The 24,686-nt window shown below is 49.2% G+C and overlaps 11 protein-coding genes across 17 annotated transcripts; 6 read left to right on the top strand and 5 right to left on the bottom strand.

Moving 5' to 3' along the window:
• The first annotated feature begins 15 nt into the window (after positions 1 to 15).
• FOIG_04817 (uncharacterized protein) lies at positions 16 to 1,588 on the top strand. The gene is made up of 2 exons (XM_031203135.1): positions 16 to 614; positions 660 to 1,588. The coding sequence occupies exons 1-2, from the start codon at positions 116 to 118 to the stop codon at positions 1,472 to 1,474; spliced, it is 1,314 nt and encodes a 437-aa protein (XP_031066714.1). The 5' UTR covers positions 16 to 115; the 3' UTR covers positions 1,475 to 1,588.
• A 253-nt stretch (positions 1,589 to 1,841) lies between these two features.
• On the bottom strand, positions 1,842 to 4,753 carry FOIG_04818 (uncharacterized protein). Of its 2 annotated transcripts, XM_031203137.1 has the most exons (2): positions 2,837 to 4,753; positions 1,869 to 2,785 (listed from the first exon to the last, which is right to left on the bottom strand). In XM_031203137.1, the coding sequence occupies exons 1-2, from the start codon at positions 3,702 to 3,704 to the stop codon at positions 2,697 to 2,699; spliced, it is 957 nt and encodes a 318-aa protein (XP_031066716.1). In that variant the 5' UTR covers positions 3,705 to 4,753; the 3' UTR covers positions 1,869 to 2,696. The 2 variants fall into 2 exon arrangements, with proteins under 2 accessions (XP_031066715.1, XP_031066716.1); XM_031203136.1 differs by having other exon boundaries at positions 1,842 to 4,173.
• A 1,883-nt stretch (positions 4,754 to 6,636) lies between these two features.
• Positions 6,637 to 7,188, top strand: FOIG_04819 (uncharacterized protein; the record flags this gene model as incomplete). The annotated part of the gene is made up of 3 exons (XM_031203138.1): positions 6,637 to 6,789; positions 6,866 to 6,968; positions 7,121 to 7,188. 3 exons carry the CDS (start codon positions 6,637 to 6,639, stop codon positions 7,186 to 7,188), a joined length of 324 nt encoding a protein of 107 aa, XP_031066717.1.
• A 60-nt stretch (positions 7,189 to 7,248) lies between these two features.
• Positions 7,249 to 8,061, top strand: FOIG_04820 (uncharacterized protein; the record flags this gene model as incomplete). The annotated part of the gene is made up of 1 exon (XM_031203139.1): positions 7,249 to 8,061. One exon carries the CDS (start codon positions 7,249 to 7,251, stop codon positions 8,059 to 8,061), a length of 813 nt encoding a protein of 270 aa, XP_031066718.1.
• A 2,032-nt stretch (positions 8,062 to 10,093) lies between these two features.
• Positions 10,094 to 12,616, bottom strand: FOIG_04821 (uncharacterized protein; the record flags this gene model as incomplete). Its single annotated transcript, XM_031203140.1, has 3 exons — positions 10,094 to 12,235; positions 12,281 to 12,328; positions 12,371 to 12,616. The coding sequence occupies 3 exons, from the start codon at positions 12,614 to 12,616 to the stop codon at positions 10,094 to 10,096; spliced, it is 2,436 nt and encodes an 811-aa protein (XP_031066719.1).
• A 750-nt stretch (positions 12,617 to 13,366) lies between these two features.
• Positions 13,367 to 15,112, bottom strand: FOIG_04822 (uncharacterized protein; the record flags this gene model as incomplete). Its single annotated transcript, XM_031203141.1, has 4 exons — positions 13,367 to 14,028; positions 14,075 to 14,224; positions 14,271 to 14,394; positions 14,507 to 15,112. 4 exons carry the CDS (start codon positions 15,110 to 15,112, stop codon positions 13,367 to 13,369), a joined length of 1,542 nt encoding a protein of 513 aa, XP_031066720.1.
• A 1,608-nt stretch (positions 15,113 to 16,720) lies between these two features.
• FOIG_04823 (vacuolar protein 8) lies at positions 16,721 to 20,238 on the top strand (the record flags this gene model as incomplete). Of its 6 annotated transcripts, XM_031203146.1 has the most annotated exons (8): positions 16,757 to 16,782; positions 16,842 to 17,326; positions 17,372 to 17,457; positions 17,505 to 17,625; positions 17,668 to 17,781; positions 17,827 to 18,072; positions 18,116 to 18,865; positions 18,911 to 19,726. In XM_031203146.1, the coding sequence occupies 7 exons, from the start codon at positions 17,296 to 17,298 to the stop codon at positions 19,240 to 19,242; spliced, it is 1,680 nt and encodes a 559-aa protein (XP_031066725.1). The 6 variants fall into 6 exon arrangements, with proteins under 6 accessions (XP_031066724.1, XP_031066725.1, XP_031066722.1 ...); XM_031203145.1 differs by having other exon boundaries at positions 16,721 to 17,326; positions 18,911 to 20,238; XM_031203143.1 differs by lacking the exon at positions 16,757 to 16,782 and having other exon boundaries at positions 16,919 to 17,326; positions 18,116 to 19,242.
• On the bottom strand, positions 18,857 to 20,237 carry FOIG_04824 (uncharacterized protein). The gene is made up of 2 exons (XM_031203148.1): positions 19,835 to 20,237; positions 18,857 to 19,792 (listed from the first exon to the last, which is right to left on the bottom strand). Exons 1-2 carry the CDS (start codon positions 20,162 to 20,164, stop codon positions 19,616 to 19,618), a joined length of 507 nt encoding a protein of 168 aa, XP_031066727.1. The 5' UTR covers positions 20,165 to 20,237; the 3' UTR covers positions 18,857 to 19,615.
• Positions 20,239 to 20,308: 70 nt separating the features above from the next.
• Positions 20,309 to 21,558, top strand: FOIG_04825 (translation initiation factor IF-3). Its single transcript, XM_031203149.1, has one exon. It carries the CDS (start codon positions 20,427 to 20,429, stop codon positions 21,300 to 21,302), a length of 876 nt encoding a protein of 291 aa, XP_031066728.1. The 5' UTR covers positions 20,309 to 20,426; the 3' UTR covers positions 21,303 to 21,558.
• On the bottom strand, positions 20,338 to 22,099 carry FOIG_04826 (uncharacterized protein). Its single transcript, XM_031203150.1, has 2 exons — positions 21,982 to 22,099; positions 20,338 to 21,936 (listed from the first exon to the last, which is right to left on the bottom strand). Exons 1-2 carry the CDS (start codon positions 21,995 to 21,997, stop codon positions 21,440 to 21,442), a joined length of 513 nt encoding a protein of 170 aa, XP_031066729.1. The 5' UTR covers positions 21,998 to 22,099; the 3' UTR covers positions 20,338 to 21,439.
• Positions 22,100 to 22,297: 198 nt separating this feature from the next.
• On the top strand, positions 22,298 to 24,686 carry FOIG_04827 (uncharacterized protein; the record flags this gene model as incomplete). Its single annotated transcript, XM_031203151.1, has 9 exons — positions 22,298 to 22,571; positions 22,618 to 22,982; positions 23,024 to 23,442; positions 23,486 to 23,567; positions 23,611 to 23,890; positions 23,931 to 24,046; positions 24,096 to 24,275; positions 24,321 to 24,397; positions 24,442 to 24,686. The coding sequence occupies exons 1-9, from the start codon at positions 22,509 to 22,511 to the stop codon at positions 24,684 to 24,686; spliced, it is 1,827 nt and encodes a 608-aa protein (XP_031066730.1). The 5' UTR covers positions 22,298 to 22,508.

The following is a 24,686-nucleotide window of genomic DNA, read 5'->3' on the forward strand; positions in this document are numbered from 1 at the left end:
TTTTAGTGGGGCAAGGCCTGCAAACCATCCCCAGAGCATTTTTCAATATCTCGAGATATCATCAGCGTCACTTTCAACGTCCCACGTCTACGGCCTCTACGCTCCGCTGCCCATCATGTCGCGCTGCCAGGCCGTTATGCGGCCAATCGCTCGGCAGCTGCGGCCCAGCGTCGCCCGGCCGTTCACCTCTGCCGCAATTCGACGATCAGCCGAGACTCAGACTGCCACGCCCAGCACAGCAGACCTCGATCCCAATACGGTGCTCCCCGAGTTTGAGCAGCAGCTTATGAAGGCTGGAAAGATGCCAATTGGATCACGACGACGAAGAATGGCCATTCGGAGCACGGGCGATCTGCCGTTTGAGCATCTCCCGTACCAGGCTTTTCAAGAGGCTCGCAAGATTCTGGCTGTGGATCGTGAAGAGAAGCTGGCGGAGATTAGCAAAGAGCTTGAGAAGATTTCTCGATTAGAAGCTACGAGTCCGGAAGATATCAAGGGGGGACAGAAGATGAAGGATATTAAAATCAAGAGTCTGCACAAATATGTCGAGAGGCTCAAGATCCTTGCAGATGCTAACGACCCCATTGTCAAGAAGCGTTTTGAAGATGGAACAGGTAGGTTATCCCAATAGACGGGCTGGGTCTGACTAACGCACCCAGGCGATATGAACAAGCCTATCTACCGTCATTACGCCGAGGCCAAGTGGCGCTCCTACGACCAACGTCTCATCACCCAACGTATCAAGCAGTTCAACATCGTCCCCGACGTCCTCCCCAAGCTCGAACCTACCGCCGATGTCCAGCTATACTTCCGCAAGCTCAAGATTCCTCCCGGCCAGATCGTCGACAGTGTCGTCAGCGAGAACGCACCCCGTCTTCGAGTTCAAGTCTTCGACAAGGGCGAGAGACTCGTCTCTGTAGTCGTCCTCGACTCTGATGTCCCCAACCCTGACTCCGATACCTTCAACAAGCGCTGCCACTTCCTCGCCGCCAACATCCCCATTAGCCCTACCGAGACATCACTACCTCTGAGCAGGATAAAGGGCGAGGATCAGCTTGCTCTACCGTGGCTCCCCGCATTCTCCCAAAAGGGTGCCCCATATCACCGTCTCGGCATCTATCTCCTCGAGCAGCAACCCGGCAAGAAGATCGACGTTGCCAAGCTCAAGGAACTATACAGCCAGCGCGATGGATTCTCGCTCAAGTCCTTCCGCGACAAGTTTAGCACCACACCCTTCGGGTTCAACATGTTCCGTAGCGTCTGGGACGAAAACACCGCAGCTGTCATGGCGCGACACAACATCCCCGGCTCAGATGTCGAGTTCAGACCTACGCGTGTGTACAGCCTCAAGCCTCCCGTCAAGCCTCGTGGATGGGAAGCCAAGCGACAAGGACCCAAGTACCGTCACCTTTGGAAGTACACCAAGAACATCAGAGGTATCTCCAACTCGAGGGGATGGATCAAGAGGAGGTAGAGAGATGGATGAGCGTGTATCATATTACTGTACATTTAGAAAATGGGAGAGTACTAAGAGAAATAAATTACGTGCAACTCAATTCTGTTTCAAGCATCACCAGTGACCTACCAGCGACTTGAACATCATCGTTATTCCCGTACTTGACTTCAGCCGCATTATTTCCTACCGGTAGCCGCCGTCTTGTTTCAACGTATCACCACCAATCATAAGCCTCAACTATAGTCGGACGTTTCTCCGGTGGCAACACTCGCCACGATCTCGACGACATTCACATATAGCTCTGATTGGCATGAAATGCGGAGTCAGGTTGATCAACTACTACATCTGTTCAAGTCAGGCTGAATCTCGTGGCAAAGCTCGATATTGCCACTTGACTCAACCTTTGATAACACCGAGACCCCAACCTTTCCCTTAACAAGATATTGCCCTTGAAAAATACAGATCTTTCCCACGTGGGCAAACGTTCCTGACATTTACGATGACAGCGATCATCTCGATCACGAGCTCTTGGGTCACAAGCTAGTTGCCTGCGAACCATTTGCTCAGAATGGCTATCATTTCCTTCTTCAGGTTTGAATCTTTTTTTTTGCGCTACACTACCTTCCGTCATGGTATATGTCCATATCTCCCACCCTGAAAGCACTCAAGGCATCCTGTCATAGTAACAGGACGCTATTCCCTTGGATTCCTCTCCTTGGGTTATCCCTAGGGGCCCTACCAAACTATCGGCCAAGGGCTAAGAATCAAACCAGCTGCCACGAGAACTTGATACTCGTCAGCCCAGATTAGCAAATCATACATCCCAACTGCACAAATCAGATCATATCATGAAAGCATCAAATCATAAAATATCTCCTTGCCCATACCCCTTTTGCCAAACTCCTTTCAGCACAGTCAACGCCATATCACCTCTCCCTGTTATGGGGATGGCCAATCGTAATAATCTTGCCGCATCATAACCAGGTTTTGTAAGGGTATCTTTCCAGTGAACCATCTCGCCCGGTAATTTTCTTTTCGTCGTCGTGTACGTCGCAGTCCTGAGGACATTCATCCAGCTTTGACTCAAGGTCCGGCATGTCGATGTCTTCCGTTGTCGAGTCGAAGGAATTTCAAAGTCGCAATAGCAAGGCTGTTGTATCCGTGTGGAGTTGGGTCTAGCTTGGCTTCTAAACTCAAACCACCATTCTCCGTCGGTGTGTCAGCTATCCACCACATCGAATTACACTCGATGTCTCGAATTAACAAGGTTATCCGGCACGTGGTCGTAGATGATTTCTGATTCTATCGATCGCGGTATAGAGGTGGCAACTAGATGATGGTTAGTCATGGGACTCGTTCTTGAACAAGGTTCGGGCCTACCACTTGAGCTACGACGATGCGTATTGTAAAATTCACCAGGTCTATTTTGTGGCGGTACTGGAGGAGGCTGTGTGCTCTGCGCTGCAATACGCTGAACGTATTTCCTTGCCTCGTTGTCAAGCCATTGGTCGATGTTGGCATCATTGCAAGATGAGTGCTGCATGAGTTGATTCTTGATGGTGCTCAACTCGTCCACGAGGCCGTTGTACTGTTTGTGCAGGGCGTTGTTCTCACCCTCCAAATCTTTCCGGGTTTCCTCCAATTGACTCATCCACTCCTTCTTCTTTTGACGACATTTGGACGCAGCGATCCTGTTACGTTTAAGGAACTTGCTGCGTTTGGCCGTCTCATCCAGTCCATCATCTTCGCCCTCATCTTCCTCCTTCAACGATGGCTCCTTGGATGCTCTTCTTTGGCGCGGCTTGGCGACAGGTTCCACCGGTGGCTGTTGACGTTGTGTCTTGGTAACTCTGCTGCTGCGCCGAGGTTTGGTGTCGGTGTTGACTAAATCGACAGAAGGGATAGACGATTTACTCGATTGCCGTGTTGGGCCGCCAGATGTGGGCTCACTGAATGGAGTTTCTGGGGTTGAAGGCGTATCGGTAGGCACTTTTGGACTGTTGTTCAAAGCTGTTGGTGCCATTGCTGGCATGGAGGGAGGGAAGAAGTGGACGGGGTTGTTCATCGGGTTCCACATGTCAGAGCCCATGAGAAGCTGGTTGTCCATGGGATTGCTAACAATCGGGGACACCTGAGCTCCCGTTGTGCAGTTGAGTAATGGATCAATATTGGCATCGTCGGTTGTCAGGGGAAAGTTGTTTTGAAAGCTCTGGGCTTGGTCGCCAAAGTCCTGGCTTGGTTCGTCCATCTTGATCCTGCAAGACCGTTGAGACTGTACTCTGAGGCGTGGGACCTGGGGTTACAGCGGCACAACTAGGCCGGTGTGGCTGAGCTGTTTGTCACTGGCTGTCAGAGAAAAGCACCAGACTATTGAGCCGCGTTTGAGAGAAAGTCGAGATCGAGGAGCTCGCTCGATGGGAATTGAGCGTTCAGCTCCGGAGATCGGGAGATCTGAAGCGGGCACAGAGAGGGGGTGCTTAGCCGGATTGGTTGAGATGGGGGTGTAGATGTTCCAGAACATCTGAGACCAGTGGTGGCCAGGAAAGGAACGGTCCAGGGGAAGATGCAAGAAGAACCTATATTCAGGAACACGATGTCGAAGGGAATGGGTGATAAAAGAGACGGTCGTGTTAAAATAAAGATGTAGCTGCTCCCTGCTGTTGGAAAGGTGTAGGAGCCAGGGCGAATGGGAAAATCAGGCAGGCGCTCAACGGAGAAACCAATCCGGTGGTGCAATGTAGTGCAGCACAGCTCAGTGCCTGAGTACTCCAGTACAGCCTAGCTGACCTCACCGAGGAATGGTAGTTTACCACCGATCGATTATAGAATAAGTCGATTTCGAGGCTTAAATCCCAAGTAGAAACTAAATGGAATGGCCGGTATAGCGTCTCGGTAAGTAGCAGGGGAGGGGAGGTGCTCCGACTAAATTCTGGACACTGGGGCGAATCGCCTCGTCTGTTCCTGTTCTCTGCTTCCGGGGTCGTTGGATCCAATGGTGTGTTTCGGCTTCGCCTATGCAGCTATGAGATCTAGACGGTGGGCAACTTGACCTTTTGGGTAAAGTCAAGCAGGCAGGCAAACATCTATCAGGAACAAGAAGATGCCGAGGTTGACGAACTTTTCAGAAATATCGATGATTGTGAGATGGGAAAGTTAGAAGTTGTAGCTGTAATAGCAGTCCAGCAGTCGTACCAAAGCTAGATGAAGGGATTCGGACAATATATTACACCAACAATGTCTTGCGTCACTTATTCCCCGTGCAGTGTGTATCAGTGGATCCGGTTGCAGTTTATGGCAAGATGTAGCTGGTTTTGCATGTATCCAGCGACTGGGGTTGGGAGTATATATAAGAAGATTGGTGGGTGAAGATAGGAAGCGAGGTGTGCAATGGTTTGACAACGTTATGTCCGGACCAAGTCCGTTGACTTCAATTCGCAATGCAAAGCCAATCTTCGGTAAGCCAGTGTGCGCAAGGGTGTTGAATTCTTGCTGGATAAGGTGCTGAAAACCTTGAGATACCAGAGCCGTTGAGGTTATAAGTGATCCGGAATGTCTTCCTGACCCACCATCTTCTAGTCTGTACGAATCATAACCATAGGAAGCAGTATCAGCTGTAACATTGGAGGTGAGGGAAAAGTCCCTTCTGTCCTAAAAACGTCATCCCGTTCGGAACCTGGAGCCAAAGGCGGTAGGATAGGCCTAGCATAAGCGGTAGAAATGCTTGGACTCTAAATCCTCCATTTCCCCAATCACAAACTGCGAAGCAATGGTACTTCGATGTTCAAGTGGCCCCCTGGCGGAGATACTATCTTCAATTTTGGGATGGGTGAGTGTAAACCAATCATGGTGCAACGGACTCCAGGTCCGTTGCACCCAACAACCAATCAATGGTGGCTAGCCTTGTCCATCAAGGCCACACTTGGCGAGACAGTGCAAAACGGACTGTACACATGGGTGCTATTAATCGAAGCGAAGCGAGCGAGACTATTGCAGTATCCATCTATCATGTCAACCGTGGACTGAAGCTTCGATATCATAGGGACGGTCATTATCAAGTCAGAACTTAATCCCCTGACAGCTTTGAGCATCCTTTGGGAAAACATTTGAAGATCATGATGAGCCTCGTTCATGTCTTTTGGTTATGAGTTGATTCTTGCAATGAAGTACACAGTCATTCCTGACGCACACAGGGTCCTTCCAGTGATGGTTTAGTCAAGGCGACAATCCATCGCATCCAAGACTCATGGTTGTGACAGGAGATATCTTGAATTGATCGACAAATGTGATCAGGATTTTGACACCCACACAGAGTAAGGATCGACCTCGGATGCGTGGCCTTTGCTGCAAGCTGATGAATTTCAACATACGGGGAATGCCGTATAACTCAGTGCCTGCAGGGGTCATGAACTCCTGGATACATGATGGACTTCTTTGTCTTGGTCTCCGACTTTATCAGCCTTCGCATCATACCGTGTCTGCCGTGGCATTGAGCCGAACACCAAGACACAGTCTAGAAGAACTGATTAACTGTGCGTCCTCCACTGCTTACTTTTCCAATTCCTTAGCAGCTTCTTGGTGAATGGCGGCTCAGCTCATCAATTCCGGAGCTTTTACTCCGACATGTAGGCTTTGAAAGATTCGAGGAGCGGGGTTGTCTTGGGCGAATAATAAAGTTATGCGCTGCCCAAGGCTAATGTGTTTCGCACTGTAGGGGCTTTCCTGGCTTGACCAGCGGGTTTATCGTGGGAATGTGGTTGATCGGAGGAATCGGGCAAGGGTCCGAATAGGCGTATAAACAGTGGGGCTCTTGATATCAATTCTGAAGACGAAGGGATTGACTGATGCAATTTTCAAGATGGATTGACAGGCATGAGATGATGAGCACGTTTCATCGATGGATTCAGATGATGGGAAATGAAGGCATTCTAATTATGACGTCTGTGATGGCGTCAACATGTTCATCACGTGACATAAAGCCACGTGACCGCGCGTCAAGCTCAACGCGCTTCCCCTCCACATTTATCGCCAACAGCCTCACATGCGTTTCATCGTCCAACCTCTCTCACCAACATCGCTTGCTTACCTGTCAACCAAGCATCTGAGACCTAAACCCTGTCTACTCGCTTATCTCTTCCACTTCCTTATCTCTCTAGCCTGATCGCGAACGAAAACCAAACACCATGTCCGAGCAACTTTCAACCCCGCGCATCACTGCTGCCTATCTTGACAACTTTGTTGGTAAAGTCGTCATGCTCGTGGGAAAGGTCATGCAGCTGCGAGGTGAACAGGCTACTCTTGAATCCGAGGGCGCTGTCACCGTCTTGTTGAACAGGGTAAGTTGACATCGAATCTGGTGTCAGTGTCACGACATCAGAATGCACTGCAACCTTGAGCTGACGACCTTTACAGGATGCCCATCTCACAAATGGCAACGCTGTGCAAGTCATTGGAAAAGTCAATCCGGACCTGTCGATCAAGGTTTTGACATCCCGGGATTTGGGAACTGGTGTGGGTAAGTCAATAAACTCGCCTTTCTGTCGTCATTATAACGTACCGACGCTGCAACATCATGCAAAATGCAAATTTGTTCCTCAATATGTTCGGCAGTTGAAAAGCATGATTCAGTGCACTATGCTATTTCCGGATGACAGCTAATATGTGTAGATTTCGGGTTATACAGCTCGGTTGTGCAGGCGACACACAAGCATCCATCCATCTTTGCAGGCAATTGACGGGGTCAACCAGACCATGGCCCTTACCAATCCTCACAGGCATACACCCCGCGTGTGGCTATGGTCTGGACCTCGCCTACCAAGGCCAGCGCTGTCACTTCTCCCCCTCGACAACGACAAGCTTATTCCACCGACCAAGATGGAAAACCAGTCGCGACCCCTGATTCAGCCTCGACTGGAACCATCAGATCTTCAAGATCGTTACACAGTGCTGCACAGAGACTGCAGCGTCATGCGCATTCGATTCATGGCCAGACGAGACCTACCACCGCAATGTCTTTCACAACATCCAGTTCCGATATGATTCTTGGCCGTGACATTCAGTCAAGATCCTCTACTCCGCTCTATGCGTCTGGGCCTTCTCACATCTCACAGACTCCAACTTCTTCTCTAGGTGCACTCCTACCATCGCCACCAGAAGATACAGTCTCTCGCACTTATTCCGTAGAAATGTCTCGGCGTACTTCCGTTAGTACGCAACCCAACCAACGATATTCAAACTCGCAGACCTATGATCAAGAGAGCACCCAAGAATTCTACATACCATCAGCTCAGCCTTATACGCCCCTCGCTTATTCTCCGCCGTCGATGTCTTCCGCGAGTCTGCTCCCGTCTCCGCCGATGACACAAGAATATCAATACCTCTCACACGGGCCTCTCATGTCCCCCACATTTTCAACGTCCTCCCGCCGCTACTCGGGGGCAGACCGCCGTCCCGCTGGCGTGACCGACAGGAACTCTGAACCAGAGGACCCTGAAGAATCTGCCCTATTCGATTCCGTTCTAGAGGGAATCGGGCGTGTTCATGTGTCGATGAACCGAGATGACGCAGGCAGATGGCGAATCAAGCGAGAATCTGACGAGAGACCATAGCATGTTTTTTCGTCATTCATCCGCAGCCATACACCTCGCAAAAGTATATACAAGCATCCTCGTTCGTATCGTCATCCCATTGATGTCAGATAGAAGATCCCTGTGCCAGGGACAAGTCACAAAGTTGGAGCTAAAAGCGGGATCGACATTACCCAATCAGCTGTCCAGTGGTCTCGGCACATGAATATCGAAATGCCGTATTTAGCACAGTGTCTGTTAAAAATGCATACGAGAGAGATCGAGATTTCAAAATCCCATTTGCCTGATCTGCAGTGGCACAGGACTTTAGCATGAAATATCCCTCAAGTGATAGGTTTACCGGGTCAAAAGCTCCTGTGAAACAGGATTTCGTCGTCACAGGTGTTCCTCATGCAGCTTGACATTCACAATCAAATATTTACCCAATGCAGTTGTTCGGACAAGTCCGTTAATTCTGATACACAGACACCCTTGCCACAAATGTTCTAATTTGATACATCCAAAAGGTACAGTCAAGTTTGCCACCAGGGTCCTTTCAAGATCGAGACCCTTGCACAGCCTGACATCTCTCCTGGACGCACGTCTATTTGCCACACCGTCACCATCATGTTCTAGAACTCAATTATTCATCTTCTCTTTGACCCTGAGCCTCATCGAGCTGTAGCAACTCCTGTGCCGCCTTCCAGACCTCGGCTGTACTCGGGCTGATATCCCGCTTTGGTCTTTCTGTGCCTGTATTCTGGATTTCGTCGAGTCCAAAGGATGGTTTGTCTGGAGGACCATCGGTCAAGCCATGGAGACAGCGGCGTATCCGTGCTTTGACGACACCAGCATCTTCTGTTCTCCCTGAACTATCACTCTCGTAACCCATTGCATTCTCCAAGAATGTGTTTTCTTTTTGTCCGTCCGCACCCTCATTCAAATACTTTGCTGTAAGGTCTGTATCGGCATATCTCGTGTCGACTCCTACAGCCTCTCGTATCCCTTTGAGTCGTGCTGTGAATCGTTCAAACACTTTGATTCTTCGTTCTGCACTCTCTGCCCTTTCCCTCCACGTTTGTGCCTCCCTTTTGGCTTCTCGTAGTTGCTGACTCAGTGTTCCAACATCTGCATCTCCTTGTACCTCAAGTTGCCTCCTCAAATGAACTGCTTCTTCTGTCTTGAGGTCCAGCTGCCGTTGGAGACTTCGAATCTGTGCATGAAGTGTAGTTGTACTGCCGGGACGTTGAAAAGGAGTTGAAATATTGTGAGGAACTGACGGATCCGTCCCGTACTGCGTATTCGATGCTGATGATGCTGGTCTGATAAGGTTAAGGTGTTGAGCGATAGGAGGCTGTTCAGGATAAGGCATCATGGTTCCCAGACTTCGTGGATTCTCTAATGATCCCTCTTTACCCCTGGATCCTGGTACTGGCTTCCTCCTAGGGATCGTTTGTCGTTGAGCTAACATTTCCGGCTGCTCATGGGAGCTTGGCTTTTGCCTTTTATCAGCTTGTTGAAGCTCGACTGCCCTCATTGCTGCCTCCTCTCTGAGCGAGGTTCGCAAGTTCTGGTCAAGAGCCTCATCTCTAACAGTGTTTATTGCTGACGGTCGAGAACGCCGGTCCTGGCTTGAAATCGAAACATTCCGTTTGTGTCCCAAAGTTGAAACGGATCTTGTCGACCGGATACTCTTCGTCGGTGACTCTTGTGAAAATTGCAATATGAGATCTTGAGTTTTGCTCGCACTCCTGGGTTTTGTTGATGTCTCGGTTGAATGAGCGGTTTCAAACTTGGCAGCCATAGCTCTGACGCCTCCTCGGTTGTCTTTTGGTGTCAAGCTTGGACGTGTCAATGCCCTTGGTTTTCTCTTTGGGACAGAGAACCAGGGAGAGGATGCAGTCTGCTGCTTTTCAGTCTTTGGTGTTTCAGCAGGCAAAGACACAACTCGAGAGTGTCGTCGTTCAGGGGTTTCAGTGCCAATGCCCTTGGCTTGCTTTTGTGTCTCACTGTATTCAAGACTCTGCAAAGCCTGCGCTTCATCCAGCTCCCCATGTACACCAGAAGAGACTTTCTATGTCCCGACCTGGCTTTTTGGGGAGGCCAGCCCCATGGAACTGCTGTCTCCTGCAATACTTGCTGGTACCTGCATTGGTGAATAAAATTGTCTTGGTGTTGTTGAGGCAGAGTTGGCTTCTTGTAATGCCTGCGTTCGTGTTGATTTGTCCCCTTGAACAGTGTACTCGCTGTCCTCTTCTAGTCTATCGATTGGGAAGTGTAAAACCTTGGGAGTGTTGGCAAAAGTTGACATCTGCGAGTTCTGATCAACATTTGTAGAGGCTGAACTTTTGCGCTGGTCCATCGAATCCAACTCTCTGAGTTCCTCGAAATGTGCTTTTAGTGCAGCTTCAAGGGCCTCCTTCTCGGATGAAAATTCCAGGCTGATTGAGACTGGCCTGTCCATGGAGGTATCTGATGACCTGGCAGGTTTTGTCCATTCAACAGCAAGTGACCGTCTATGCAGCTTTAGGGCTTTTCCTTTTCCAGGATCTTTCTTCCTAATGGCACCCTTTCGTTCAATTGAAGGGGTCTCCATTGTTGAGACTCTTGAATTGCCCTGGCTTGTAGGTTCCTCGGCACTGGTTTGTTGAATAGGGGTTGTCTTTGTTCCTCTTTTTGAGGACGTCCGAGGTGGCACATCATCTTGAGACAGATGAGAACCATCTCGATGCATCGGTCCTCTGGTCCTTGTGGGTGGAGTGGGTGTTGGAGCGATATTCACACTCTCGCTTTGCGGTGTATGCTTTGCCGGCGCATCCTTGCTGTCTTCCAAGTGAACTGCACCTGTCGGCTTCTGCAAATTGTGCGGCGTTTGAACATAGCTACTGCCTTCCCCTGCTTGTGTTGATCTCTGGCTCTTATCCTCGTCGTGCACACTCTCTTCCACAGTTGGGCTTAAGCAACCAATGTTGGGTCTGGCTGCAAGTCTCTTTGAGGCTGAACTTCCACGACTGTGCGACCGCTGTTTAGATATGCCCAGGGTAGGTGTAGGCGGTTCTGGGCTGTCTTCTCGTGGGATCTGATCTCCCACCTCACTTCCTCGCCATTCCCGATCCCAACCTTGTGGTTTCCTGATAACAAAACCATTCTCGTTGGCATCGTCTTGGGGACTCACTGATCGTGGGTGAGGTCGATTCATGCCGAGCGATTTCATTTGTCGGACCACATCTCTCCAATTGACTATAAGCATTTCTGCGATGGTATTGGCGATGAGAATTTTGTCCATTGTTGGAGACACCCCAAGTTCATTGCCGAGTGTCTTTCTTCCATTCCGATCTTGTCGTGATCTTGGAGATCTCAATGGGAGCACCAGCAACCCTGCCTTTGGGGCGGCTAGCTTCATAGAATAGAGTTCAAGCAAGTCGCCTATGAGGAGAGGTCCGAAGACGATGCCGAGTGCATTGTAGCCCATGAGGTCTCCTGTGGGTAGTGATCGACCTTCTTCATCTTCTCTGGGGGTGATTTCTGCCACTCTTCCAATCAGACTCAAGAGTCCAAAGACAGCGCATATGAGCTCCCTCCGAAATTGAGATTGAACCGTTGCGATAGCCAAGGCGATGAGTCGGGCCCGAACCTTGGTCTGTTTGGTGCGAGGGAACTCTGGATCACCCTGTAGCTGCGAATGGATTGCGACCAGAGCGTCAAAGAGTGCCAAAGAACCAAGTATCCCACCGGGTATTACCGAAAGGAGGCGCTTGAAAGTCGACGCCACATCATGGACAGAAGCCTGCACATGCATCGGCAGGTTTGCGCATCGCACAGTGTTTGTGATGTCGATATTGTCGGTACAGCAGTAGTAATCGAACAGCATGTTGACTACTCTAATTGACCCCGGTATACGGAAGATCCCTCGAGTAGTGACATGCTGAGCGATGTTATGCGCAGTAGCTCGAATGCAAGTTGGAAGTATTAGGGCAGAGGGTGTGTGTTCAGGTGGGAGGTAGAGCATGCTCTTGCCACATATTCTTACCATCGACTGCAGATCGAGTATTTTGGGGTCTCGACGATGTATCAAGTTGTGGGCGAAATCGGAGACACTTCGCTTATGACGTTGTCCTTGGCGAGCTGGTTGTGTATCTGCTGTAGGATGATTGGAAGAGGACCGTAGGATTCGATAAAGCCATCCTTGCTTGCGAGGACTACCAAGTCCGTTTCCCTGGGTTGTCAGTGATTGTTCAAGTACACACCATCGACAACCTACAGTATGCCTAAAGTCAAAATCGTCAATCACCAATATTCGCACCCCATTCTAAATCGTCAGCTTGGTCTCTACTTCTTTCAAGGCCCTCACCTTTTTTGCTAGGCGGTTGTATTCCTGAACAAAGGCGGCTCGATCGTCCAATTCGTCGGTATCGCTTAGGATGTTATGATCGCTACTACTCGTCCATGTTCTGCTTGTATGTACAGGTCCTTGGTCTGTTATATGCCGTATCGTAGCCTGAAGAGACAAGCTACTTCTGGACGGTAACAGTCGATGAGGACCAGTCTCTGGCGCAGAGTAATGGCCCAGAGGTGCTGGGTGAAAATGCTGATCCATCGGCAAAAGCCTTTCGGTAAGTAGATGTGATTAATGCTGAGATTCTGTCATTCGTCGAATAAGATATCATATCAAAAGGCAGTCAAAAAGTAGAGTGTGATGGTGTTCGATCAAAATTCTCACGTGTCACAACAGATTCGTGGATGTTGAAACAGTGGAAACTTCATTGCGAAAGGACGGAAGGATCTGACCACGAACAAGTCAAAGTGGAAGGAACGCAGACGAAGTGAAGCGGGAAGTTTTCAGTGATGCCAGCGATTGCAAGTGACAGGCAGAGAGAAGAGCAGGGCAAAACAAGTGGCACAAAGACAAAGAACAAGTACAAATGTGTTTGTGCACATGATATGAATAGCATCAAAAAAGTAACCAAAGTGGGAAATGGTTGATAAATACTGAAATAGGATAGATAACACCAATGTCGTCAGAGTGCAGCATCAAGTTTGACCGTCATCCGCGTGTCGTATCGAATGAGACCTGACCAATCCCACCAAATATTCACAGCCACTCGGTTCCCGAAGCCGCAAAGCCTCTATTGCTGTACTGTAACGCTGACACTACCAAAGTCATCCTTCAGAGACAGCTGTACTGTATCATGCATGCAGGCCTGTCAACGGTCTATAGCGAAAGGTTGTATGCACATAACCTTCCGTCAATTCCCCTTGCGCCTGTTCTATGCCTGCCTCCATCCGGCGCCTCTCTGAGAGCTCCCTAATTCATAGCGGCATGCAATCATTATAACCTCATCAATACTCAAGCCCAGTTGCTTGTATCCTCCACTCCGTAGAGCAACACATATTTGAGAATGTCGGACAGCGAAATGATACCCTTGAGCTTGTTATCATCGTCCACTACTATCAGACGATGAACCCTGCTCTTTCGGACCGTATCAAAAATGGAGTCCAGGCGATCGCCTTCACTGCATGTGTAAATACCAGGGCTCTCGTCGGATCTCTTGCAGAGCGCTTCTCCGACAGAGCCATCCAAGTCATCGTAGGCACCGTTTTTGATGCAGGGGATGACATCAACCGCTTCGAAAACGTTTAGAACTCGCCCGTGAGAATCGATAATCGGGACACAGCTGATGTTATGTTTGACCATCAGGTGAACAACTTCAAGCACGGAACTGCCCATCGAGGCTGTAGCGATGCCTGAATATGTACCGAGGCCAATGTCGCGAACCGTTTTCTTCAAGAGGACGGTGTTGTGTTCGTTGTTTACGGCGATAAACTTGAGGATACGATACTGGGTGATGACTGAAACAACCATTTCCTTGTTGGTCTCGCTATCGACATCGACCAGGGGAATTCGTCTGGCGCGGGTCTTGAGCATGCGTCGACAGGCTTCGTAAAGTGGCTTTGAAGGGTGAACCGATACAGTTTCGATGGGTCTTGCGCCGATAGCTTTCTCGATGTCTGATATGGTCAGCGATGTCATGCTTGCCTGGAGAGAAGCGACAACCTCTTAGGCTACTCAATCGGAACTGATCAAGTTTGCTGAACTCGTCAGGGAACTGGCAATAGTATTGAATCACATTGATAAAGTCGGTGCTCGTAAGGATACCGGCAAATCGTGAGGTTTTAGAGTTCCATAGAGGTGCCGATACGATTGCTGTGGCAAGGTTAGCATTGGAATCTGCATGTATCGGGTGACGCACAGTTCTGCGTCAAAATGCTGATGGCCTTCTTGATGCGGAGATCGGTATCGAGGACGATGAGACGGAATGATAGAGGTAAAACATCGTAGCTGGTGCGAACTTTGAGGAAATCGCGTATGGCATTCTGTCTAGATTAGCTTCGCTCGATATCGTCGGGCTTTGATGCGCGCGTGCCCCACGTCGGAAGTTGTACGGGCAGACGGATACGGCAGACAATGCAAGACAGATAAACATACCAGACCCTGTAACTGATCTCTGTCCAGAGGACTTAGAGGCTTTGGTTCGGTGGGCGCCATTGGGCTTCGGATTGAAGTCCTGCGTCGGAGGTAGGATGACGGAGCGACAAATTGAGGGACATGGCCATGACCGGCGGCTGTAGTGGAGGGGCCAGTGGAGGTTGATGCAGCCCGCCCGCGTGGAGTTATCAAAGCCGGACCAGGTCCAGAAACAGCTCCAACTCCTCCAAATGAGGCTTCGGCTGCTGACTCTTGTACTTGTCCTGGGGCGTCTGTGCCTGGAGCTGAAGATGTGGTCGAAGCTTTTCCAGCTGTCGTACCAGTCACGCCAGGTACTGTACTGGGGGTATTTTCAACGCGGGGCAGCTCTCCGACAGCATCGTCAACTTGTTCAACTGTTGGGGGTTCGGTTGGAGGTTGTGGTTGAGTTTCGCTTTGGGCTTCGATCCATGATTTGACGTTTTCTTTCGTTGGGTCTTCAATTTGAGCCTCTGTCACTTCAAGTTGACCTTGCGTTCCTTGAGGTTCGCTTGGTAGATTGATATCTGCTGGTGCTTTTGTTTCTGGATCCCCTCGTGCGGGTTCAGGTTCTTGATTTCCCTCCATTCCAAGCAAATAATCACTGTTGCACAATACGATTCGAATTGTTAGGTGGGATTTGATGGTTCGAGTCGAAGATCGAAAGTGAGGTTGTCAAGTCCTGATAAATATTGACGTATAGCGCATCACTGAGAAAATCACAGGCGTATGCTAAACGAGAAGAAAAGAGACAGCATCAGCCTAAGAGTTAATAAAAATGTTCCGATGGCGTTGAGAACAATTCCATATCATTAAAGGCGCAAATTAATTTGCAAGGGAATGTGCTGGAGGGTGAAAGGGAAAAAGGAGCAAACATCAGTCACGGCAATCGGTCGGCCGTTTACTCACCTTGGACTTGTAATAAATGATAAGAGAACCACCTACGAGACAGTCTGCCCAACAAAAGTCCAGCAATAATATTACTGTGCAGCATACGCTACTCCATACTTCTTAACCTTATGGCCAACATTGGATCTTAACCGGACCCTGGACTACACAGGCGGAGACGGAGACAGACAGAACGTCATGGCGGATCGACGATGAGCTTCGCGTCTTGGCATAGATTGACCGTTTTACGATTCCATCTCCGGTAATTAGGATTGGTCAGATTAATTCAATAGCCTGTCTGGTTTGTTTGAGGTGCCTTCTATCATGGTCTGAGTATTCCTCTACTGTCAAAATCCCGCAAGTTTGTGACTGAGATATTGAGATAATGAGATATTGACAGGTTGAGGGATTGGTGAGACATTATGTAGAAGGATAGATTGCAAGTCAACGCTCGATCTCAGAATCTTTATCCCCATTTGTTGATCAGTTGAGCTTAGAACAGAGGTCGATGTAGCCAGGATTAGCAACTCGTATGTCTCAGCATTCTCTATCCATTCCAAGCTTTACCGTCTATTCGAGTCATCCGCAGAGGCATGAAAGCCACATAAAGGGTCCAGGACAACTTTGTCCGGTTCACAACAATCCCATCCATCATAGCCAGTCGTTGAAAACACCCAATAGTCTCTTGATCCCTGTTCATACGTCAACGACGCCATGACCTGCTTCGAGGTGGTGGTGCAGGGTAGTTAGTTGCTGCAGATGTCTTGCAGCCAAAGTTTGTCCAGATTGATACCCAACAATGACACGATAAGCACATGGGCAGCATAGTTTGTGTGACATGAGAATTACCATCTTTGGAAAGAAGAACTCGTCAAAATCGAGTATCGATCAGGTCGCATAACGTAGACCTCGGATTTGTATCTTACGTCAAGAAATGCCTCTATCACATGCCACGCGACAAGCGAAGACAGTATACGCAATGTCGAAGGCAGCAACTTTCCTGGACAGGCTGACCTTGAATAGGTACCAATTATCGCAATGGCCAGATATCTTGCCTAATCTTACACAAACCATTAAATCTTCAAAACCATATCATTCAATCCCAAAATGAGGCGTTGAAATGTCTGGATAAAAGCCATAAACGGTCCAAGCTTCCACAACACCGCTAGCATAATGAGGCGGTCCACTGCAACAGCTGTCTCTGCACCTAACGTGCACTAGACCTCCAAAACAATAGCGCACGTCGTCCCTGGCGGACCCTACCTTCGGCGGGTGACCTCAAGTGAGGTCACCTTCTGCAGGGAACCTCAACATCCCCTGCAGTTACCTCTTCTGACGTGTGTAGATAGTGGCCGCCAATGTATCTGGAAGTAGCTTCCCCAATTCATCCGTTCTTGCCTTTAGCTCACGCTTTACTTACCTCAGGCAGCTTAGGTTTGAGCTCTGTAGAAGGTCCTACCCGACCTACGGCGCTCACCTTGCTTCTTCCTGGCGCGCGTCTCAATCCCCATTCTTTCCCTCGCCAACCAACTGTGAGGCTAGGATAAACTCCCCCTCGGATTCATCTCTCACCTGGGCAATCGCCAACTAATTTTCCCTTCTACACCGCGATCTTGACACTGTCTCGTGCCAGTGATTGGCTTCTGTGGTAGTCAGTCATTTACCTTGCCCGATAGAGGTTTTGTTTTGTAGCTTCTTTCACCCGACAACCGAGCCCGATAATAATAATTCGAATCTGGATCCCTGTTGTGACGTTGCCGACAAGTGGATGACCGTTCGTCAACAACCGAGCCTTGACCGATACTGCATCAAAATCGAGACCGACTTTCATTCACCGTCGTTCAACATACTTCTTCCATCAAGCCTTTGTGCTTTTGTTTGCCATGGGTATCTGCAGCTCCTCGTGCTGCGGAGGTATGCATGCTATTATCCGTCGTCGTATACATCTGACAGCAATAGGTCGAGCCCGCGATGGCTTGTATGAACCCGTCCTCGCCGATAGCGAACGAGAAGCTGTAGCCGACCTTCTCCAGTATCTCGAAAATGTACATACTCTTCCATCTTGTTAGGATTGTTACTAACTTTATGATAGCGCGGCGAGACCGACTTCTTCTCTGGCGAACCTCTGCGTGCTCTGAGCACCTTGGTCTTTTCGGAAAACATAGATCTTCAACGAAGTGCTAGCTTGACTTTTGCTGAGATTACTGAACGAGGTACGAAAGAGCCCCGAGCTTCCGACTGGTCTAACAATGTAGATGTCCGAGAGGTTGACCGCGATACCCTTGAACCTATTCTATTCCTTCTCCAGAGCCCCGATATCGAAGTTCAGCGAGCTGCCAGTGCTGCACTCGGAAACCTGGCTGTTGACAGTATGTACGCTGAAGCCAACATTCGCAGTCACTGACGTATTGTAGCCGAGAACAAGGTTCTCATTGTGCAACTCGGTGGTTTAACACCTCTAATCCGCCAGATGATGTCCCCCAATGTTGAAGTCCAGTGCAATGCTGTGGGATGTATCACGAACTTGGCTACACATGAGGAGAATAAAGCAAAGATTGCTCGCTCCGGAGCCCTGGGTCCTCTGACAAGGTTGGCCAAGTCTCGGGATATGCGGGTTCAGCGGAATGCTACTGGCGCTCTGCTAAACATGACACACTCTGGTATGTTTGGTCTATATGGCAATGGCAATGCTAATAAAAGTAGATGAGAACCGGCAACAACTGGTAAATGCTGGAGCTATTCCCGTACTTGTTCAGCTTCTTTCCTCTCCCGATGTCGACGTTCAATACTACTGCACCACAGCTCTCAGCAATATCGCCGTTGATGCCAGCAATCGACGAAAGCTGGCTCAAAGCGAACCCAAATTGGTCCAATCTCTTGTCAACCTCATGGACTCGACTTCACCCAAGGTTCAATGCCAAGCTGCCCTCGCCCTCCGCAATCTCGCTTCCGACGAAAAGTATCAGCTCGATATCGTTCGCGCCAATGGGCTGCACCCTCTTCTCCGACTCCTCCAATCTTCTTATCTACCGCTCATCCTTTCTGCTGTCGCCTGTATACGAAACATCTCTATCCATCCTCTGAACGAGTCACCAATTATTGAAACCAACTTCCTCAAGCCACTCGTCGACCTACTTGGATCTACCGACAATGAAGAGATTCAGTGCCATGCCATCTCGACCCTTCGAAATCTTGCCGCCAGTTCAGATCGAAACAAAGCTCTTGTCCTGGATGCCGGTGCCGTGCAAAAGTGCAAGCAATTGGTTCTTGATGTGCCCATCACTGTCCAGTCCGAGATGACCGCTGCTATTGCCGTTCTGGCCTTGAGTGATGATCTCAAGTCTCATCTCTTGAACCTTGGAGTCTGCGGTGTTCTCATTCCTCTTACCCATTCGCCAAGCATTGAAGTCCAAGGCAACAGTGCCGCTGCCCTAGGCAACCTTTCCTCAAAAGGTGAGTCAACTTCACCGCCATTCAAACACAAGCTAACAAAAGCAGTTGGTGACTACTCGATCTTTGTACAGAACTGGACCGAACCCCAAGGTGGAATTCACGGATACCTCTGCCGATTCCTGCAGTCTGGGGATGCTACCTTCCAGCACATCGCCGTCTGGACCCTTCTCCAGCTCTTCGAATCCGAGGACAAGACTCTTATTGGCCTCATTGGAAAGGCAGAGGACATCATCGAGCACATTCGAAGCATTGCAAATCGACAAATTGAAACCGACAATGAATTCGAGGATGAGGATGAGGGTGAAGTTGTCAACCTAGCTCAACGTTGCCTGGAACTCTTGGGACAGAGCATGTCCAAGGCTCACATCGAGGGCTAACTTACATTCGTGGACTCTATTCATCTCAAAAGCGGAAGCGTATGGGGTGTTGGGTGATATGGTGTTTGGCGTCATGTAACATTCTAAGAATGATGTTTGGTTTTCAGGGGTTATCTCTTTATACGGATTGCATCGCCTGTCCTGGGCTTTCAAGAATTGTTCTTATACAATGGTGTTTGACGGTGTACGAGAGGGCTACGCGCTGCATTGAAGGATGGTATTCTTTCTCTTTGTTTGATGAATTCATGTGGCAGATATCGCTAGAGCACTTACTGGGCAGTTGATTTGGGGAGAGCAGATGTAATTAGACGAGAGGTGTAAGTTCCTATACCCAGATAAGAGATGATACATATTTACATTAGATTGCTCGTGATTAGTCTAGCTCTTCAGCCTTTTGTAGTCCATTTTTCATCCATTGACGTTCGTTCCATGGTAATATTTTGGCTATCGTAGTGCCAGAGATGAGAGCTAGTGGTAATGGGCCAAAATGTCGTGAATCTCTTGATGCTGGAAGATTGTCTCCTGAAATCCAGCAATGCCCTTCGGGGATCTGAGAAGTTAGTATGGCTAGCGACGAGGATGGAATAAGTACCTGTATCATTAACTCTTCTCCTTGCTCTCCTGGCGTTCCAACAGAGACATAGTCCCCTGGCATGCCTGTTACTCGTTTCACTCCCCACTGATTGTTGAAGATTGGGATGCGGTAGACAACCAAGTCACCAACAGAGACACCGCGACCATATCGACGCGTGTGATCACATAGAATCCAATCACCATCGACTGTGAATGTTGGAAGCATTGAAGGGCCTTGAGCTGGGCTGATGGTATAGCCGTATGTGATTCCAAGGTGTACGAGACAGGCGGCCTTGAGGAAAGATACTGTTGTACGCACAGGACGGCGGGCGAAATGAAACGAAGCCATCGTGAAGTGCCCTGACGGGCTGGAGTTGAGTCGTATTACACAAATCCATCACCAGAGCGGGAGCTTGGTGTTGAATCAGCCGTTGAAAGGGTTCAAGAGCACCTGATTGGACAGAGTTGGCAGCAACCCCACAGTGACGTTTCTGCCAAACTCAACCGCCCACCATTGAAGACGATAGATCAGTCATTGCATCAACAAGCCATTGTCGACTGTCTACACTCTTTTACGGCGCGACAGACACTCCTTTCAAGGCTCCACCAAAATGAACAGCTTTGCATGCCTTCAAAGCTCCCGTCGAGCCCTCTACAGGGTCTTTGTCCAACATGAAGCTCTCCTCACACGACAGTTCCAACCTCCGCGAGCCCTACCCATACAGAACCGTTCCTTCTCCGCATCACAATTAAGAGCCCGCAAATCGAAGAAACGCGAAGATGAAATTGAGACAGATCCTTTCGCTGATGAGGGCCAAGACCGAGGTTTCGATCGACGATACACTACCCAAGAGGAGTTTGAAAAGTCTGGTCGCGATCGTCTCCCCCAAGATTTCGAGATCAAGGACCCAAAGATCATGGTTCTCGATAATGGTGTGTTCGATGGACCTCTTCTCACAAAAACCGTTTTGAGTCGACTGCCCGAGACAGACTCCCTTCGCATGGTGACACCCTACATCCCAGGTGATCCAAAGAAGGACAAGCCAACTCAATATGCTATTTGCAAGATTGTCAACAAGAGAGAAGAATACGAGCGTCAGCGTGAATTGATCCAACGCCGCCGTTTGTCCAAACAGACCACACCCAAGACCAAAGAAGTTGAGATGAGCTGGGCCATCAGTGAGCATGACCTTGGGGTCAAGACACAGCAGCTGGTTGGATTCCTCAGCAAGGGAATGAAGGTTGAACTCATCCTTGGATTTAAGAAGAAGGGACAGAAGAGACGAACGTCTGAGGATACTGCAGAGGAAGTCTACACCAAGGTGAACAAGCTTGTCGAGCAACTAGGATCAAGAGAGTACAAGCCGAGAGATGGAGAGGTTGGAAAGACGATGAGGATTTACCTCGAGGGAATCATAAAACAGGCCCGTGCAAAGCCACAGGTGGAAGAGGAATCACAAGACGCAGATGCTCAAAAGGACGCGTAAATGCTTGATGTAACATAATCTACTGGGTATCTGCCAGTCAAGTCTATAGCCGAATAAAGAAAGTCATCAGTCCGGTTGTCGTCTCCCGGATATTGAGCCCATTTTAGACACCAAACTCCAAAGTCCAGTCCCAAGAACTAAAGAATCTCATCACCATCCTCGTCTGCGGGTAGAGGTACCGCCGCAGGAGTGGTGACCTCTGCAGACGGCAAGGTCTCGTCCGCAACATCCATATCCTCGTCCATATCGACTCCACGCCCCTTCACCTCGGCATCACTCTCCGCACTCTCCGCACCATCAGCCTCTTCAGCAGCCTTGTTAATCTCATCCCAATTTTTACTTCTCTGCTGAATATTCCTCCCCCGACCTTTACTCTTCTCGACCTTACTCTTGGTACGCTCCACAACCGCAGCAGCCATCTCGAGGCCCTTCTCATGACGTTTCCTAGCCTTGGCAGACATCTTCTCTTTGCGACCGCGCTTGGCCTTCTTGGTGATACCAGCGGAGTGGTGCGCCGCTAGAACGGAGGGACGTTGGGTGGCATCGCGGGGAGGCTTGACTTCTTTTAGAGACTTGTCGGTGTCGATGTCGATGTCCGTTGCGCGACGAGCGGCGCGGGAGTGGATTGAGGGTGCTGAACATGTTAGATTGGAGTGCAGAGGGGGGACAGAGGACGTACCCTTCTTTTTCGCCATTTTGTTGGTGTATGAGTGTGATGTTGAATCTGCAACTTCTGCTTGGTGGGGGATGGAAATTTTGATACCCCACAAAGATAAGCTCACCGAGACTCACCGAGCTCACCGGCCGGGACAGAGCCCAGGCATCTTGGAAAAGCGTTGATGGTAATTTATGTCAAACATACTGCCTGTACACATTTGAGAGCCTCTTGAAGTAAACAAATTGCCTGAATGATGAGCATCTGCGGAAAATTGTGATTGAATACTGGAATAGAAAGAACCTCGCACTACCGTGCTGGGTTATTGCACGCTCTTGCACTTGTACCCCATGAATGTCTCAACTTCCCTTGTGCACCAGCATCATCTCAGTTTATCAATCTTTCACCTACGGCCGAACCTAAAAGTACGCAAGCTCAATTTACGCGATCCGATCATTCAATAAGACCCCGTGGCCGTGAATATGCAAGTGTCTGTCTAGCGTTCGTCACTTGCCAACGTTCGACCGCCGTCTCCAGCAGACGCATTAGCAATGCTTCCCATCACGACCTGTTTCGTTGCAGGACTGCAATATCTGATACATCCTTTAAAGCTTGTGTGTTTTTATGATACCAAAGCCAGCGAGGTACTGACGCGTCTAGGGAACGATTCAAGAAACCATCAACCCTGATGCTCTGATTCCAATCACGCTCCTGTCAACTGAGGAAATCTTTGGCGATCTCGAAGGAATTCTACAGCTGTTCGATTCAATTGATGATGTATTTGTTCCCGACTTTGGTTCCATTCTTGTCGAAAAGAGCGGAGACAATAGTAGTCAAGTCCAAGTCGACACGCGACAGATCTATCATATGGATCAAATCAAGGCTCTAGATGGCTTTTCTGAGTTACCATCCGGCCCCTACTTTCTCTACGGCCCGAACCTTTACCAAGCCTGGCGGCTGTATGATGATGAATTCGGAGCTTTCACTTCTGGTGTGATACCTGATGACCTGAACCAACCAGACGAGTATGTTGTATCTCCTGTGCAAGTCGTAGCTGACCATACAGATTCCAACCCCTGACTTCTTCGTCTATTTACGGGGACTCAGTTACAGTCCCCGTACCATCAAGACTTTACCACCCTCAACCTTCTGCCAAGAAGCCTTTGTCTGGTGTCCGTGTTTCTATAAGCGACACGATATCCTTGAAAGGAACCTATACAACCTTTTCCAGTAGCGCGTGGAAATCTCTTTACAGAAATGCCTCGAGTTCTACAGCTAAGTATGCACAGAGCCTGACTGACCAAGGAGCCATCATCGTCGGAAAAACGAAGATATCGCATCTTGGTGCAGGTGCAGAATGGGTTGATCAACAAGCTCCTTGGATTGCAAGAGGTGATGGGTATCACTGGATGAAGGGTGGTTCAGTTGGTGCTGCTGCTGCCTCGGTTGGGTACTCATGGATTGACTACAGCATTGGTGTTGACGGTAAGTCGGGTCATCGTGAGAAGCCAAGACTGACCGTGTACAGATGGTAGAGTGATGTCAGAGGGTGGCATATACTCGTTGAGTCAGCCTGAAAACCTATCAGCCGACATATTTGCGGCATCAAAGTGAGCACTATGATCTACCATTGAGCTACGCTGACCACCCTAGGTTTGACAAAACTCGAATCTTTAGTCGAAGCCTCAAGGGACTCCTCGATTTCACGGCAAATGCGAAGGCCGGGGCTTCTGAAGCTTCCTCCGCGAGGATAATCGTACCAGACGACTTGTCGTCACCCGAAAAGTCACAGAAAACAGCCATTGCGAGTTTCGTGTCAATTCTACAGGATCTGTTGGACACGAAAGTTGAGTACGTCAATGTGGGCAAGATTTGGGAGAAAAGCCCCCCATCTGAAGCGTCGAATGAGGAAATGCAAGCATACATGCAAAAGGTTAGTCGGCTCCAACAAAAAGACTTGACTGACAGATTAGGCACCTTTCCTGTCATGGTGTTATGATTACTACCATTCCTTTGACACTTTTCGAGATGAATATAAGCAAAAGTTTGACAAGAAGCCGTTCGTCGAGGCTACGCCGCAATTCTTCTGGTATGACCGGTATACGTTGCGCAGTCGTTAAACCCAGCTGACCTCCCAGGAACGAATGCAAGTCGGTGACGGAGGAAGAAAACCGCCAAGATACAGAACGTCTTGGAGTATACCGAAAATGGTTCCTTGAGAACATCATGCGCACTTCTACCCCCAATGCCAAGGGAGACGCTGTCGTGATCCTTCCATGTGGAAAATCTCAAGTTCAACATCGGAACGATCCTGTGGCGTATGTACGTTTCCTTCCAGTGGTGCTTGGCTGACAGCATATTAGTCCACCAACCATTTACAAAGGCATCGACTCTACAACACTGGCACCGATATTGGGGGCTTCCATATTATCGTTTCCATGTAAGTTGAGTGTATTGGCTTTCAGTAGCTACTAACAAGACTAGTCACCCAGGTACCCTATGAGTCTGACATTTCTGGAATGACAGAGTATCAGCCAGTTTGCATATCGGTTCTCATCCACGGAAATGACAAATGGACCATTCAATTGATCAAAAAGGCTCTAGAGGCAGGGCATATTCCCACCAAGGTCGACGTCGGACGGTTCACGTTTCCAGTCAGGAAGTCGGATCATGACAACAATCAAGTACAAGTTCCCTTGTCGGGTCAGAATGTGTCGGACGAGCTGTAA

The sequence above is a fragment of the Fusarium odoratissimum genome (genome assembly GCF_000260195.1).
Source record: "Fusarium odoratissimum NRRL 54006 unplaced genomic scaffold supercont1.6, whole genome shotgun sequence".
In the NCBI taxonomy this organism is placed as follows: Eukaryota; Fungi; Ascomycota; class Sordariomycetes; order Hypocreales; family Nectriaceae; genus Fusarium; species Fusarium odoratissimum.

Coding starts and splice junctions, on each gene's coding strand:
- FOIG_04817 (XM_031203135.1), top strand. CDS start 116: ATGTCGCGCTGCCAGGCCGTTATGCGGCCAATCGCTCGGCAGCTGCGG. Junction 615..659: donor GCGTTTTGAAGATGGAACAG/GTAGGTTATCCC, acceptor TAACGCACCCAG/GCGATATGAACAAGCCTATC.
- FOIG_04818 (XM_031203136.1), bottom strand. CDS start 3,704: ATGGACGAACCAAGCCAGGACTTTGGCGACCAAGCCCAGAGCTTTCAA.
- FOIG_04824 (XM_031203148.1), bottom strand. CDS start 20,164: ATGGCTTCGTTTCATTTCGCCCGCCGTCCTGTGCGTACAACAGTATCT. Junction 19,793..19,834: donor GAGAAGAGTTAATGATACAG/GTACTTATTCCA, acceptor CTAACTTCTCAG/ATCCCCGAAGGGCATTGCTG.
- FOIG_04825 (XM_031203149.1), top strand. CDS start 20,427: ATGAACAGCTTTGCATGCCTTCAAAGCTCCCGTCGAGCCCTCTACAGG.